General features: G+C 39.6%; 1 protein-coding gene across 2 annotated transcripts in view; it reads left to right on the forward strand.

Moving 5' to 3' along the window:
* The window catches only part of LOC130162883 (rho GTPase-activating protein 23-like), a 79126-nt gene that overhangs the window by 9560 nt on the left and 51671 nt on the right, over nt 1–17895 (forward strand). Inside the window, exon 1 of one of the 2 annotated variants that reach the window (XM_056366735.1) lies at nt 13087–13330. The exons of the other annotated variant lie outside the window; for it this stretch is intronic. Within the exon in view, the coding sequence (XP_056222710.1) occupies nt 13277–13330 (54 nt within the window). The 5' untranslated portion in view covers nt 13087–13276. Of the gene's footprint in view, nt 1–13086; nt 13331–17895 lie in introns of those variants that run through there. 2 annotated transcript variants of the gene reach the window in all.

The raw sequence follows: 17895 nt of genomic DNA on the forward strand, positions 1-17895 counted from the left end.
CCACATTAGCAACAGGTTTACTTTAGGTGACTACGCTAACCTGGCAGCAACAGCAAGAGCTTAGAAACCAGATGCATCCTGATACCTCAGGTGAGCAGGTGATGCATATTTAAGATTATAAAAAATATAGTGAAATGTTATAATTGTCTTTAGTGCAATGTTCTTGCACAGACTCTATGTTTAAAATGTATTTTTTTCATTTTAAAGATGTAATCACTCAAGGCTTAGCTCGTAAAGTTATGAAAGTTCTAAGATTGTATGTGTGACAGGTTGCAGCACAGACCAGATAAGACTTATACATATGAGGGTGTGTGCATGTGAATGTGAGCCGCCAAGCACTCTTAACAACTTTTTCCTTTAAATACACTGGAATTACCAAAAGAGACAATTTGCCAAGAGCATTTCATTTTCTGTGGTCAAGGGCAAAGTTTCATGCTGTGAATTTGCATAATGACTATGCACAACACAAAGGTCTCTTTTTTCTTCTATTTTTAGTGCACCTGCCCTTCTGCACATGAAAATCATTTTGGTGGTTTCTAATTACATTTTGTCAGTGTGTGCATTACAAAGAACTAGAAAAACTCCTTTTTCGAATGTGCTTGCTGCTTGGTGCTAATCAAGCGCAAATGTTTCAACCTCTACAGAAGATTTTTCTTTGTGTTTCTTTTGATTTTTCTTTGAGTTTCATTCAGGTTATATATATATTGTAACTCATCTCACAAACTTTGAGGACTGGCCAAAGTGACCTCATAATGATGTTTTGAACCTACATTTGTCACATGTACATGCCCTAACAGTAGTTGATCTGTAATAAAGCTACTGTGATTTCTCCTGCTAGAACAGAACAACATGGACAGCAGTAAATAATGCCCTGAGCTAATTAGCCAATCACAGTCAGTTGTGTGAAAGTTTAGGCAGCAACTGCACTTGTGCACTTGTGTGTATCTGTCAGTGTGGCAGTAGAGCTGTCTAACATAGAGCATCCAAAAAGCTTGTGTTACCAGACACTTATACAGTTAGTTTCCATAAGGTGGTGATGGTGTTTGTGTGTTTGTCAATGTATGTGTGTGTGTGGTGTTAGGAACTGTCAAAGTTAAACCTTCAAAAAGCCCTTTGAAGTTGTCAGGTCTGGCCAAAATGACCTAACATTAATGGTTTTCAACCAAAATTGTCCTCACAATTATAGAAAGACATGTACACACATGCAAAGAACCACACATCAACACGCACACACAAGTTCACACAAATACACCTTGTTGATGTACCTTGGAGTTGCTCTCAGAGTTAAAAGGCTAAGCGTTAATAAATCTAATTAGCCAATCAGAATCAACTTTGCCCATTTCTACCCAGTAATTGTCAGTAGCACCTGCTGAGACACTGGTGGTTATTGCGACTGTGGCCACCAGGGGGAGGAGGGAAACACACACACACAATCCCCTCTGTCTCCCTAGGTAGACAACAGCTTTTAAGATGAAAGTTGTGTTTGAAAATTGGATCAGAGGGAAAACTACAGTCTGTCCAAAGGCTGCAATAAAGAGATTGATATCTTATATGTGTTCCTATAGTTTAGGGTTTAGGTTTTATCGCAGTTTTTAAACTCCCCTCAACTCTGTTTAGGGGGGGATTTCCTCTAAAAGTGTAAACGATATCAGAAAAAGACCAAAACTGGGTGATACAGGACAAAAATCTCTACAGATGTAATACGAAAATTGTCAGTGAAGGTTGGAAATTGTGGGATTTAAAAGATTTTGTCTGATTTTCTTTTAGGGAAAATTTTCAGGGATGGCAGTTAGAGTACACAGTTAGCTCTGGTTAGCGAGTGGAGTTGTGCCTAAAGTAAGACAGGAGACATCGCTGAAGATGCATTAAACATCACAATCCTCTACACTGAAGTTATAACAATACCACACAGAGAAAGTGAGAGAGAAGGAGAGAAAGAGAAGCTAGTGCTAGCTGCTAAGCTAAAGTAACTAGCAGATCTGCACAGCATGTAAACAACTGCTGAGTTGGTGGAAGACACTAAAATGAACAGAGAGCTCTGTGTGCTAGGGCAGAGCTACTGTAAGTTTATATGTATAGCAGGTAGTTAGACACTGTGATGAAGAAAAAAGCAACATTAACTTTTGTTCAGAAAGAGCAGCAATAATCTCTACCAGTAACAGAAACTGACTGGAGATGGGACACCACACCAGCGTCAGCATGTCACCACGTGAACGGCGTCCCTAATATTAGTGAAAAGACATCAGTAGAAGTAAATCACTGTGTAAAAACGTTCTCACATAAAAGAACAAAGTAATTCAGTTAAAATGTAAAGGTGTTACTATGTTACATTTGAAAATGGGGAGAGAGGGGTTAAACATGTTATCGGGTGATAATAATAATATATGATAAAACTATAACTTTAAACAACATCTTTAGGTTACCAGATATATATCAGTTCCCAGGTGAGAACGGCAACAAAATCGACCAATTAGTTGCAGTTAGGAACTTGAGCATACAACTGATAATTACTAACATACTCCGTTGGCAATTTATTATAAAAATAGTTTAAGACAGTTGTTGATTCAATTGATCACTGTGAAGGATGTAGTGTATATTACATTATACAGAGGTGTTTCTGTTATTTAGCCAACCTTCAGTGATAAAAATGGGGTGGTGGGGATGGTGATCATGGTGGTGGTGTGTGTGTGTGTGTGTGTGGAGGGGCTTCTAATTGAGTTCAATTAGCCAATAACAATCAGCTCTGTCCATTTCTGCCCAGATACTGGGTTAGTAGCACCTGCCGTTTACTATCAGCTTGTGAATTTTTATTGCAATCTATGGGTGAGCTGCTATGATGGTTGAACAGTTGCTGTAGTTGTAGTAAATTAAATATGTCTGCTGCTGTATTTACTGTTGTACTGTCCAGTCAGAACTATAATTTCTCTCTATGAGCATAAACTTGTAAACAGTTTTCTGCTTTGTGTATTTGTGTGTGTGTGTGTGTGTGTGTGTGTGTGTGTGCGTGTGTGCGTGCGTGTGTGCGTGCGTGTGTGGCTGTGTTTGTAAACATCAAGAGATCAAAGACTCTCTTAACGAGCTGGTTTGAGCACCTGTGTCTAGCTGAAGACACAGAGCTGGCACAGGTCTTGGTGTGACTTTGGCTTGGCTCAGAACCATGACAGGCACAAGACCTTTGCGCACTGCATTGGCTTTGGCACTGGCTTTGGTTTTTTTAGAGCCTAAAATGTGGACACAGGAGCTAAGTACAAAAAAATATCACTTCTGAATTTTTAGTGAAATCAGCTTAATTTATATTGCAGTCAATGGGAGAGGTGGAGGGTACCCCCATCGCTTTGAGGCTCATGTTTAAATTCTGTAAGTCTCTGTGCTCAGGTAGGGACTTTCTACAAAACAGCACTATCGAGGAAGCTGTGATGTGTGAAGACTGAAATATGTGGCTGTGAGGTTTCAGGAGTTCTAGAGCTTCTCCCACTCTAGCGATGCTCTGAACATTCCATGCAATACACACCCATTATAAAGTCTGAAACCGTCTAAAAATGACACAAAATGTAAACTTCTGTGTAAGCCGTAATGGTTGTCAAAATACCAATTTAACCCAAAAGAGTCTCAAGTCTTGTGACCCGTTTAACCTTTCAACCATTTTTCTATGTTGAAATTGACGCAGCAGTAGAACTCCAAAGTTGTTTGTTTTGAAGACATCGCCACATTCATTCTCTATGGGAATTTTTTCACCTTTTATCGCCATTTACGTCACCATGGTTAGAAAAGTTATAGCACACCATTCCCGATCGAACCGCAAGCATTACATATATATATTGTCTGGGTTTTCTCAAAGGTAAAGGACTGGTTACACGCTGAAATTTCGATACAGAAGATGAATAAAATGAAAAAGTATGCAGAATAATAATATTCAATGCTATTGCATTGCAGGCACATAATTAGTCCACTTCCTTTGGCTGAGTTGTTGTATAGCTTGATGGCAGTGGGAACAAAGGATCTCCTGAACCTCTCTGTTCTGCAGCGCTGTGAGATGAGATGTTTACTGTAGCTGTAGCTGCTTCTCTGTCCTGCCAGAATGTTGTGGAGAGGATAGTTGGTATTGTCCAAGATGGCCTCCATCTTACATTGCAAGCATCTCTCCACAACACTCCTCAGTGTGTCCAGACTCCTGCCAAGCATAGATCCAGCCTTTTTGATCAGCTTGTCCAGTCTCGTTGTGTTCATGTCGGACATGCTGCTGTTCCAGCAGACTGCAGTATAAAAACACCACTGGCCACCAGTGACTGATAAACATGTGCAGCATTTCACTGCAGATTTCAAAGGACCTGAGCCTCCTGAGGAAAAAGAGCCGGCTCTGCCCCTTCTAATAGATGGCATCTGTGTTCAGGGACCTGTCCAATTTACTGTCCAGGTGCACACCTAGATATTTATCAGTGTCCTCCTGTCAAATGTTGACTGGCTGAAGGGTGGGCCTAGACCTCTGAAACGACCATGTCCTTGGTCTTGGAGGTGTTCAGAAGGAGGCAGTTCTTTAAAGGCAGGAGTTCTGTGTACGTTATGTGGACTTGCTGCCACTTGTTGCCAGTGCATCATTTAAATAAATAAAAAAATATAAAATGATATGGTCGCCCTTAGAGCTCAACACACTGCAACTTAAGAAAACACATGCAAACAGACAAAACACAAACAACTGAAGAAAACGTATACATCAATTTGACAACACATTTCCTTCAAATAATGACAAAACAAGCAAACACAGAAACACGCTGCAGGTAGCACAGATGACAATGGAAGTGTTTCCAAGGGACATAAAAAAGTGATGAACCTGGCCGGGACACACAGCATGTTTATGTATTTGGTTGTGTTCTGGCTTATAGGCGCTTTAGTAATGTTATGGGTCAGAAAGCCAGAAAAATGTGCTAAAAGATGCTTAGTAGAGCTGATATTATGGCAATTGTGTGTGGGTTTGTCACTATAAGGGCTCCTTTCACATTACACATTGATCACGATCCATTGATAATATATAAATATTGATGAGTGCAGCTTTGTATACCCAGAAATCTTGTAAAATGATGACAAACAGCCCAGTGGCTTGTGTCATGTTTTGTATGCCAAAAATTGTAATATGATGAGCTCAGTGTTCACTGAGCAGAACGGTCCCTCACTGCTGTTATTGTATATTTTGATGGGAGACTGGGTTGTTAAGGGATAGTTTGTGTTCCTCTCTTAATGTGTAATGTGTCACTTTCCGATGTTGAAAATGTGACATGAGTGTCTTTGTAAGAGATTGGACCCTGTGATTTAGATTATTATGACAAAAATGGTCACCTAGTGTAACTTCAAAGAAGTCTGAAACTTTGTCATTTGCTTTCAACTCCAGAGAGAACATGAAGTCCAGAGATGGAAATGTGTGGTTGTGCTGTGGCTGCAGGCAAGTGACACTGATGTGAGGTGATCATTGAGTCTCTCTCTGAAGCCACAGAGCTCTAATTCAATCAGCCATTTATATGTGATCAAACCAGGACAGCCCATCCTGGAGAATAATTCGACTGGACTGGACCACTGATGAAATCACACACACACACACACACACACACTGGAGCTGTGTGTGTGTTTAACATGTAAATCTGTTCTCCCATCATTTGTATAAAAACTCTTCCGTACATCTTTACCCCAGTTTATCCTTCTTTGTGAGTCAAAACAAATCTTTCACATTCATCAGCAGCTAACGATCATCTTGCCCCCTATTGGCAATCCTGCACCACTGCATGTTCACTGAGGATTAGATAGATAATCTCCCAGGGCTTCTGTAAATAGACAGATGGGTGTTTCCCCGACCCTCCCCCAACACACACACACACACACACACACACACACACACACACACACACAATGACCAGCCTCTCTGTTTCTTTGGTAGGTCACAGCATAACAGAGCACTTCAGAATACAGACATACAGACGGACTTGAAGATTATTTCTATCCTATTTTTATGTTCTATTACTCATATTGTTTTTCTTTTATTCATAGAAATTAGTTTTAATTTGTTGGCATAACACTGACATGTACTACATGCCTTTATTACTTTAAAGGAAAGTTAGGCTTAGTATCTTAAGTCACCCATTTTAAAGTCTAAAGTTCTTTGGACATAGCAGGTAACCATCACCGATTCTCATGAAATCACAGAGACTGCAAACAGGAGTGCAGAGTTCACGATAGTCATAAGAAATTGGGGAAACAGCTCGAGGATCAAACAGCATGATGCCAAAATGGCTCTGAATTCCCGACGTGCTGGAAGTTTCATATAAATAAAAATATAAAAATACAATTGCTACAGTGGAGTAAAAAGAGGTTCTAGTCTGTATGCTTTATTTATCTAGTTTATCTTGTTAGCCAATTACTGAAAATAGGTAACACAATACAAATAGCAAATGTAGGCTCTGTTTCCTCATATCTGGTGAGACTACAGTGCTATCAATGTGGGTAACCATCTTGAAATAATGTACCACTGAAACTAACCCTATCACACTCCACTTTACTTTAATAATCAATCTAGATTTGTTTTCATATATCCAAACATGTGTGGGGAGATTTATGACAGCAAAGTCTCTGTAGCAGGAGGTGGAAGTAAGATGGGAGTAAGGACAAATGGTAAACTCTGGGGGGGAGGGGTATGGACGGAGTTCACAGTGTTTATGAGGACAGTGACTGGGGGATGATGGGAGGACATTGAGGTTGCGTCTCCACAGACCCCCTGCAGTGGGGATGAAGCTCTTTTCAGAACAAGGCCAGATTAGTGCCTCCACATATGCACACACACACACACACACACACACACACACACACACATACACAGGTCACCCTCCTCCTTCTACATCCCTACAATCATCACTTTCCAACACAATGTCTGGATTAAATCCTTAACAGCTTTGTTTTTATTGGAGCAGAGTGGTGTTAGCATAAAGACCAGAGGACCTCAGTAGTGATTTTTGGTGTAAAGAAAATGTTACAAACCCTTTGTTTAGGGATGTGGGATGTTTTGGGATCATCCAATCTCCTAATCTCTTCTGATGGAAGATCTGATAAAGTAATTCCAATAAATCTCCATTCCTTTCATCCACATTTGGAGTAATGTTTAAATTCAGACAAAGACAAATATGGAACCAACAGAGGAGGGATTCACAAACAAATGCAATAAACAAAGATACTAAAGTTTGTTGACTTAAAACTCATCTGAGCAATAGATATGTTTTCAAATTGCATCCTTTCATTTCCTAGCTCATTTAAAACTTCTTAGTATTGGTACTGAGTTTTTTTGTATTATTTAGTATAGTTTTGGATTGTTTGTTTTAAGATGTTTCACATCTCATCCTTAAATGGTAAACAGACTTACTAGTGATTTTCTAGACTTACTGACCTCTCAAAACACTTTACAGTACTTGCTACATTCACCCATTCATTCACCCATACACAGCCATCAGAGGCTCAGTATTTTGCACTACATCAGTGGACAACCCGCTCTATGTCCCGAGACACAGCTCCATCCCTCAGTCAAGGACTGAACGGAAGTGAAATGTCTTCAAGGACCTACAAGTCGAGCTACTTTCGATTCAACATTGTTATGTGATGATAACAATCTGGCCTCTCACAGACTAGGACTGATGTACCTACTGTCAGACCAGCGGTGCGCTGACCAGGCTGTGACCCATATATTGATTTGCTAATTTGGTTGGGATTCCACTCACTATTTTGAAGTTTTATTCATATTTAGTTATATACATTTACATGATTATTTTGTTACTTACTTATGTTATTTTTATAATTATTTTTTTTGCTGTTACTTTTTATCCACCATTTATTTCATGTTTTTGTATCTTGCCTATAAAATTCATATAAGGACCCTTTTAGAGTTTAAGGTATTAGGTATTATGATTTAGGTATTTTGTGGTTGAAATGCAGTACCTTTTGTACATGCAGTGACTGGGCCCCTACTCACAAGCTTTTAAAGCTTATTGGGGTGTCCCACTATTATCACTATTATTATGCTTGTATACTCGTATTCCATTCTTTATTTCTTTATTTGATTTGTTTGAACTATGAGTTATGAGTTGTTAGGTGACTTTTCCAACCTGGAAGAATTTCACTAGCTTTGTGTTCCATAATGAAAACTGCTGTTGCACAAAAAGATTAACACTCATTAGTCCAAGCTGAAATCTAAAACTATCAGTTAGCCTTACATTTGCTTTTATCCAAAGTGACTTACAAGTGAGGGACAAGACTAGAGCATGAAGAATATCTTGGCTGATTAGAGTTGGAGCAGCGCTTACATAACAGTTTTTACCATCCTTCTGTGGTCCATAATGCATGACTGCATGTCACAAATGATGTAAGAGAGTGTGTGTGTGTGTGTGTGTGTGTGTGTGTGTACATATATGTGTATGTTTTTACATACTCCTTCCTTTGTCCTGAGGGCACTGTCCGCCAACATCAGCATTGAGATGTGTCTCACTTGCTGACCATCAGCAAGCACTTACCCACACACTCCTTGAGGCACAACAATTCCCCCTTTAAACTTCATAACACAGCATATAGTCAGAAAGAGAGACGGACTAACAAAATGTGATGAAATACATCTAACTTGGTTATAAGTTGTTAAAACACCCTACAAAGTAAGGATAAGAATCAGCTTTTAACTTTCAGCTGCTTTGTCACCAAATTGGATCTTATCAGACATATGACCATATACAACAGTGAGCAATCAGTCAAGGTGGATTGCCTGTTTTCTAAAAATTACTTTTATATACTGCTAATCTATAACAGCACATTATATTGCCCAAATTGAATGTTTTCACCATAATGTGAATACATTTTGAATGAATTTAAATGCAAATTTGCTGAATCATCATATTGAAAATATCTGTAAAATGTTTATAAACAATATATTTCATTTGTCATCTTCAGTATGATCAGCATATTTATGATTGTGTTTAAGCAGCTTAAACCTGCAATGATGTTTTGGCCACTTGGGAGCAGCAGAAACTAGTAGTAGTCAATTTGTTATCCAGCAGTTCATCTTTATATCCAGCATTTACAGAGCAACATTATCATTCATCATTTGTGATGACTCAAAGTCCAGTATTCCCTCTCTTTTAGCTTGTTTATACCAACTCTGAGAAAAATCTGTCTCTTTAGCTGCTAGATGCTCCACCCTGTTCACCAGCTAGTCTCTTCCTGTGTCTATCAGCTGTTTGCTGCTGAGCAGGTAGAGGACAGTGGCTTTTTACAGCTGTTTCTCTGAAAACGATACTATAAGGCCGGTAAGAATAAACCAGAACATTAAGGTTGTGGTTGAGGTGAGCGGCAGGTTCAGCTAATAATTCTCTTTAATTGTGTGTCATCACTACCACACACACCTTTCATATTGTTTTTTCTACTACCACCCCAACTCAGAAATATCGATTCATTCCCCCATTTCAAATCACAACTCAAAACACATCTGTTTAAAACTGCCTTTTCCATCTGATGCCAATTGCTCTGTCACTTTTGTATTGTTTTTATTTTTATATTTCATTTTTATTATTGCTTCTTCTTAATGTGTTTTTAATCTCAATTTGTGTAACTCTGTACGGTGTCCTTGAGTGCCAAGAAAGGCGCCTTTAAATAAAATGTATTATTATTATTATTATTAACATTGTCATTTCATATACTGTCATTACAAAAATTGATTATAGCTGCTAATTCTCAAACCCTGGGCCACAGACCAAAAATAATATGTTTCAAAAAAAAAAAAAAAAAAAAGAACTGTGCTGCATTTTCCCTGCTTCCTGTCAAACCCCAACAACATAGTGACTTTGAATTACTTTGTTGGCAACAAAATTGTCCCTTTAAAATCAAAATCATGTATAACTGGCTGAGAAGCCCTGACTTTACAGGTCAGAACTTCAGCTTGAAGTATTGAGAATAATTTGCCTCCACAAGAGGCAACAAGCAACAGTGATTTAATCTAGATAAAATGAGTATGGGAAGAATGGTGAAGGTTATTAAAACGATGAATTGATGATGAGGAGGAGGAAATGATGGTTGTTTGGAGGTCAGGACATGTTTAATATTACTGATAATAAAATATAAATATATTTTTGTAGTAATTGTACTGAGAAGCACACTGATGGTAAACATACTGAAGGTGTGTGTGTGTGTGTGTGTGTGTGCGTGTGTGTGTGTGTGTGTGAGAGAGAGAGAGAGAGAGAGAGAGAGAGAGAGAGAGAGAGAGAGAGAGAGAGAGAGAGAGAGAGAGAGAGTTTATGTATCACTGGTTTTTAAAAATGGAAGGTCAGAAAGTTGTAGTACAACAGGCAACAACATGTTCCTTGCCACAGAATAATGTCATTAAGTATTAAATTAATACTACTAGTTTAATATTAAATATGCTTCAACCCTATCTCTTATTTACATTTATATAGAGCTCCATATTTGTTTTTCCAAATATGTTTTGAGGGAATCAGTGCCTGAATTTTATTTAATGGCAATAAGGGTAGGAAATGTTATTGTACCACACAGATGTTGTAGGGATGGAAGGTGGCCATAAAGAGCATTGGACTTTGTTTGGGCAAGTTTAGGCTACACAGACAGTGTGGTTGATGCAGGGCAAAAATTGTGGTTTTGGTGAAATGTTAAATGCAATTTCTAGGAGATGACTTCACCCAGCGGGATTGCTGGTGTTTTCAGCGACCATGGCTCATTAGGTGGAGCTATGCAGGTAGTTACATAATGTCATCAAATTCTATGGTCTGATAAGAATGATGGTGTGAGTTGTCTTGTCTAAATGGGTGCAACAAATTTAAGAGGAGAGTCAGGGAGCTGTCAATCAAAAACACTCCAGAGAAGATGTCTGGTCTGGCAGAGTCAGTGAAAACACCTGTGAGTAGGGGCTTTAAATCCAGTTTGAAATTGACACAGCGGTAAATACATGTGGGCCATAAAATATCTGTACTCCCATAGTGTGTGTGTGTGTTCGATACTGTCTGTCCATGGAAGAATGTCTCCTCGCTTGTGATATCAGTGACAAACAGTGTTGTTATTTGTTCTCCCTCCTCATTCAGATTTTCCTTCCAGTCCGGGCAGTTTTGTAGCCTACAATGTTCTTGTAGGATCAGAAGATGTTCATATGTTTCAGAATGTGTATATAACACTTACAGCATATCAGCTCTTGTGTGCAGTACTTGTCTCCCATGTAATCATTTTATCAGCCATAATTCCTTTGCAAAAACAAATCTTATTTCTATTCTCTTCATATTAAAAATATTAGTGTGGGAGCTCATAAACATTACAGCAAACAGACAGAAATAGAGAGACTAAGGTGAACATCATCATCATGAGGAGTGGAAAGAGGGAACAAAATATTAATACATTCCATGAGGTGGTTGGCAACAGGCAGGAGAACCAGGTAAAAAAGGGAGCCAGCTTTGGAGATGCCACTCTTAGTGGCCTAAGGAAGAAGTTGGGCACAGGAGTGTGGTAACGGACAGAGAGGTGCCAGGATGGAGATCAATGGCACAGTCATAAGGGCAGTGAGGTGACAAACAGGTGGCTTGGGCTTTGTTAAACATCTCCTTGGTGTTCCCACTTAAAATATTCTAGGGGAGCATTTGATAGATCAGGGAATTCCAAGACTTAGAGATAATAGGCATCATATAAGCATGTTGGTTCCATTTACTTTCGGCTGCTACTGTCCTTGTCTGCCTGCCTGTCAGCAGCCTCCCTCCCAGGGACAGTGGCCAAACACCTCCCTCAGTTTAGATCTGAACAACTTGACTGAAAGACATATGATTCAAGTTGAAAAATGGTCAGCATCAATTACTCCAAAGCAGGACGCCCTCATGCAGAACATCCGACCATCATTTTGTAGACTGGTAACAAGTCAATATTTTTCCAACCACTCATCAACAATGGATTATTATTACTGATAGCATTATCAAAGGATATATGTGGCTGGCAGGAGCAGCGCTGCCGCAGCAACGGTGTGGACAAAGTAATCGCCATCACACACAGGTGAGGTGATACAAGAGGTCCGTCAACTCATTCCTGCTTGTTATGTTATCACAGATGACGTTCATGATACTGGCCAAAACACCCTCAGGTGACCAAGAAGTGTCCCAGTGCTCCCAATGGGCTGTCCACCACTGACAGGGAGTGGAAGGAATTGGGGAGTAGTAAGGGCACTGTAGCTTATGTTTGCCACCCTAAAGGATTATTCCAGCCATATGGACAGGTTTTGAACATGTGCAGGTGAAGTGTTCTGGAGCTGTATATATTACTCAGTGGCCTAATTTGTCATCAGGACCTGCAGAGGTCACAGCAGCCCAGAGAAAAGCACAAACATGCAAACATAAAATAAAGCTGATTACAGCTGAAGCAAAATGTTGAACAACCTGTGGTAGAAATACAAGTGATTTAGTTCTGAAAATTTTTTTGTATTGTTGTGACGTGTATCGGACTTCAATGTGTAACTGAGTACACGTACAAATCTACAGTACTGTCATACACTGACTGAACTCATTCCCATTACAAACATCCTCTCTGTGGCCACACCCATTCTCTGGGAGACTTGGCATCACCTTTTGTTGTAATTGTACGCGAGCTCGCGCCCAGCTGATGTTGCACCATCTGGACCCTTGTCAAGCGCGTGACAACAAAAATATCCCTGCCGCCCGTAACTTTCGAAATAAAAGTTTTACTTACACATAACTTTTAGGCCAGAAATGCTTGTAATTGCAATTCTTAAATTGTGCAAATACACAGTTGTTAGGTCTCAACCTTAGTTACTCAAATCAGCTCATTAGCCCGCTGTAAGATATACATGTAGGTTACTCCACAATAGAATAGAATAGAATCCAAAGGTCCGCCAATATTGAACAGCGTAATAATTCATACTTTTTGGTTTACCTGGGTTTTAAAAATGATCATTTTAATTTTGAGAAAATGTCTGTTTGATATGTGCTTGAATTCTTTTGATCCAAAAGCAAACTGTTCTACGCCTTTACTTTGAAGTCCAACCTGCCACATTTCCGGTAGCATAGTGTCTAAAAATGGGTGCAGCTCGCAGCGGGGCTGTTTTAGAGAGAGGGAGAGGAGGGCCGTCCGGTGTCTGGTCTGCAGTGAAGCCGCTACCAACGCCAGGGACTTGAGAGGAAAGACAAGTGTGCATGATGCGGACAGCAGAGCAGCTTTAAACCATTTCTTCTGTCGGTTGACACACACAGACGTAGAGAACCCAATGAATGGAGTTGCTTTTTGCCTTGTTGGAATTCCACCTCAATCAGACACTGAAGTAAGTCCAAAGTGAACATGCTGAAGTGTTTTTCGTCTTCTCTGTCATGACTCAAAGTATGTTTCATTAATGTGTGTTTTTGTACGACCTCACTTCTGCGTTTCCTCTTGTAAACAGCACTTTGTTCTCGGTTGCCACTCTAGTTAGAAGCGTAACTTGGAGACGTGACTTGTGATTCAGCCGAGATGTATTGTGTGTAAGCCTGTGATAAACGTGTTAGGTGATGTAGCATATGACAGTTTCCATAATGCCTTTTACAGACCCATTTACTGTACATTAGTAGGACTGTGATTGACTGTAATTTTGCTTCAACCGTCTTACCTGTATATGCGACTTGGTCACAGGGAAGTGTCAGCAGTGTGTCAGTAACCTAACTGCAGGCATAGCTGCATGACTTGTCTCCTCCAGAAACACGCTCAACGTGTATTGGGCCTGTGTTTTTGGAGATGATCTCATGCACTTGTCCTGTTTTAGCAGCGTCAGGAATTCTGGCACAACTTCACGCAGGCTAAAACCAAGGTGCACGAAGAAGGGAAACAGTCTGAAGAGACAAAAACTCCACACTTGTAGAGTTTTCCATGTCTTATGCAATTTTTCAAACTCCCCAACTTGAATCAAAAGTGCAAGGTGTAGTCTCCTCTACCCCATAATATTAATCCATCAAGTGATGATGCAGGCCAGTGCTACATGCAACCGCAACATTAAACAAAATCATAGCCCTTTTTTCACCAGCACATCACATGCCGCATTCTGCAAATAACTGAATAATTTCTCCATGATTTTCTCCATGAGTTACAGAGATGGGATATGGGTGGGTGGGCAGAAGGACAATACAAAATTGGGCTGGAATGCATGCATTTCCATATGGCAGCCCACATACGCACAGACAGAAGGTACATTGTAGCCATTAGTCTTCTCTCAGTGCAGAAAATTGCACAATCACGACCAGCATGGAGGTAGAACTCAACAATTCATATTAATGACATTGTTACTTATCTTGATTCAGACATTTTTTCTTGTCTTTGATCACTACCATCACACATTGTTTGTTGCTCCAAGCAATATGAGTTATACTCTCAGATCACAGCTTATTACTGTGGGGCTGTGTCATGGCGCAGTTAGCATCAGGATCATGGGTCATACACCACGCCCTCAGTGGTGGAAGTCAATTTTTGATCTGTGACATTTCCATATAGTCCTGAATAGAGAAAATTAGTTGATAGATATGTTTTTGAAATTCAGACAGTGTCAGGCTAGCTGTTTCTCCCTGCTTCCTCTCTATGCTAAGCAAGGCTAAACAGTTCTTACTCAACAGACATGAGCTTCTCATCCACGTACAAGAAACATGAAAAAGCATGAGCACAAATATGTAGCTAGATGAAATGACAAATCAGTGGAGTTGAACATTTACAGTAACTTAAACTTCACTGAGAGAAAATCTAAGACAAAAGACTCCATACAGTTGAGAGGTGATGTTGGAGAAGTGTAGGCTGTAGCCTCTTTTTGCCTGCGTCCAGCTTAGCCTGGAGAGGAACGCACCTTACCCGAAACTTAAACCCTGTGGACTTGCATGAGGTTACTTTACATACTATAATCGGCATACACAGACCTGTTTCACACATTCACACTAGAAAACATGATGGTGACCTCCTCACAGCAAAAAGAAGAGCTCCTTTGTTTGTTGTGTTTGGCTAAACAACATGACAGTGCCAGTACTTAACAAGAACAGGACTAATGATTTGTACATACATACAGTGAAAGAAACAAATGTTCCAGTTTATTTTTCTGGTGCATGCACAGTTTGCGTGTTTGTAGTGTGGAAGGTCTGTGTGGTTTCAAATTTTGGCTCCGCACAGACCCTCATGGACTTGGGCAGATGATGAAATTTGCGTCACACAGTCATGTAGGATGTGTTGTGAAATGTTCCTAGATCCTATGTTGATAGATTGCTGTTGTGACTTTTGTGGAAGAGGGACTGGTTGTTTCTTAAACATGAAGAGAGCAACTAGGAGAAATAATCTGTCAGTAATAATGCTTACAGACCTCATACTTACTTACAGGCATTTGTTTCAGATCTACAGTAATAACACAATAACTAAGTACTGAATCTCTACATTCCTGGTATTTATTTAAAAGATAACTAGTGTTTTATCAGGAAAACAAGTTGCATGTAAGTGCTGTGTAACCTTTGTAATATTATGTGGGAAATAATGAAATTGTCTGGTTACACTGATGTAAAAATAAAGCACATTCAGTAGTGGTATGCAAATATGAGCAACTTCCTCATCACATTGTTCATAACTATTAGCTCTACTGTTCATGAATTCACATCTTTAGCATAGGTTTCCAACTTGCCACTATTTCCAAACGTGTGGGTATCTATTCCCCCCACCCCCATCAGATTCTGTGTACTCAGTCGAGCAGGCTCCTCTTGCCTTATATGTATTGTACCAGGCTCCAGATTTTGCCCTCAGCTCAGTCAGTACAGGGCAATGAGTTTCACTTCATGTGATCACATGAGCTAAACAGTGGCATTTCTCTCTCTGTCAGCAGGTAGAAAGCTGAGCTCAGGAAAGGCCTGTTTGGTCTGTAAAGACTTGTAAGGCATCACAGAGTGATAAATCCTGAGATGCTTCAGGACTATTTCTTTGCCTTCACATTTCTTTCCTTAGATCTTTGTCAGGTGTTCTAATCATGTAGCAATAATGCCTGTACAGATTGATCCTTGCAGAAAATGCCAGAGACCCCTTCAGAGGAGGGTGTTAGTTCATGGTAATTTACCCAACAGCAACCATGGAGACAGTAAAGATGTAGTGAGCATCTGCACCAAAGCTCATAATATATGGAAGCTGATTAGCCTTATAATACTCTTAAAACGCTCTCACATGATTTATACTAGTGCTAATGGAAAAGTGAAGATGAGATGATTCCGTTTGCTGGAAATAACTGGTACATTATAACTGTGAGTGCCGATGCAGTTGGCTGATGATGCTGGTGATTGCTAGGTTAAGTCACATACTGGGATATAAAAGTATAACGGACATGGACATACTGGAAAAATATTATGTACTGTATGTTTGAAGGTCAGACAACATGGCTGCCATAGTAGCAAAACTAGACCTCTTTTGCACAAATATTTGCACAATTTGCTGATACAGTATAGTCCACAGTATAGTATAGTTTTCTCATGTATGTGTTGTATATAGCTTTCTAATCTCTTATTTTATTTTTTCTTTATTTTATACAATTAGTACTTAATAATAATTACTCTGTGCTGCTGTAACACAAATAAAGCCTTATTTCATCTTATCTCTATGTTAGCATTCACACATTTTACTGTTAGAGCTGTAGCTTTGGGTGCATGTGCAACACTGAACAACTTGTCAGCATCATTAGATGAGCTTGTCCCTCTCTCTCTCCTGCAAATACAGCAGTGAAATACAGAGTGAGCTTGTTTTTTTAGTTCTGATTAAATTTGTGTTATCTTATCCTGGCCTCAGGTGTAGTGGACAGACACCATCAGCACTGCATTTTTGTTAGGTTACACATGATGAGGGTGCTCTGGGTTATTTTTATTCCTGGTCATTCTGGCTGGTAGAAATCCCAGGCTGTTATAGAATCACATACATACATCACATCTCATTCTAAATACAGGCTCCAGTTTCTAATGTCCAGTGAGCTTAGCAATTAAAGTGAAAGCAACAAATGGTCTTTTCACTATCCTTGGATCTCTGGTTGTTTCTCTCTACATCCCATGAACTAAATTAACTATCTTGACCCCATGACAAATGCTGTAAAATACTGTGTCAATCATACTAAAAAAAAAGTTGTATGTAGAGTTGAAATTATTGGTTTATAATCAGTTAATGACCAGAAAATTAACCAGCAACTATTTTGATTAATTTATATGTCATTTGTCAGCAAAAAATGCCAAACATTCTCTGGTTCCATCTTCTCCAAGGAGAGCATATTTACATGCTCTGTAAACTGCATAGATTTGTGTTTTAGACGGTTGGCCAGACAAAATATAACATGTTGATAACATCGCCTAGGACTCTGGGAAAATGAGATGGATTTTTCTAGATTTTCTAACAAACAAAATGATTAATCATCACTTAAAAAACTAATGTCTAATAAATGGTTAGTTGTAGTCCTAGTGGTAAAGCAGTTGGGATTTTCTGTGTTGTATGCGGGGATAGGCTCCAGCTGTGCAGTCTTGCACAGGACGAGCAGGTACAGATATTGGGTGGTTGGATTGCATTGGTTCTCTGTATCCGCTAATGGAAGAAGGCGAGTACTATCAGCAGTAAAGAAATGTGCTCTATCTGCAAAAGCAATATCACTAAGTGACTTCCCTAATTACATTGATGAAGTGTTCCTGTACTAACAAGCACAGACTCCCTCACATTAGGCAGAGGGAGTGTGTGTGTGTGTGTGTGTGTGTGTGTGTGTGTGTGTGTGTGTGTGTTTTGTGTGTGTGTGTGTGTGTGTGTGTGTCAGTGTGTGTCAGTGTGTGTGTGTGTGTGTCAGGCTGAGGGGCTGGTCAAGAGTGACAGGGAGCAGAT

This window comes from Seriola aureovittata, chromosome 21 (assembly GCF_021018895.1).
Source record: "Seriola aureovittata isolate HTS-2021-v1 ecotype China chromosome 21, ASM2101889v1, whole genome shotgun sequence".
Classification (NCBI taxonomy): Eukaryota; Metazoa; Chordata; class Actinopteri; order Carangiformes; family Carangidae; genus Seriola; species Seriola aureovittata.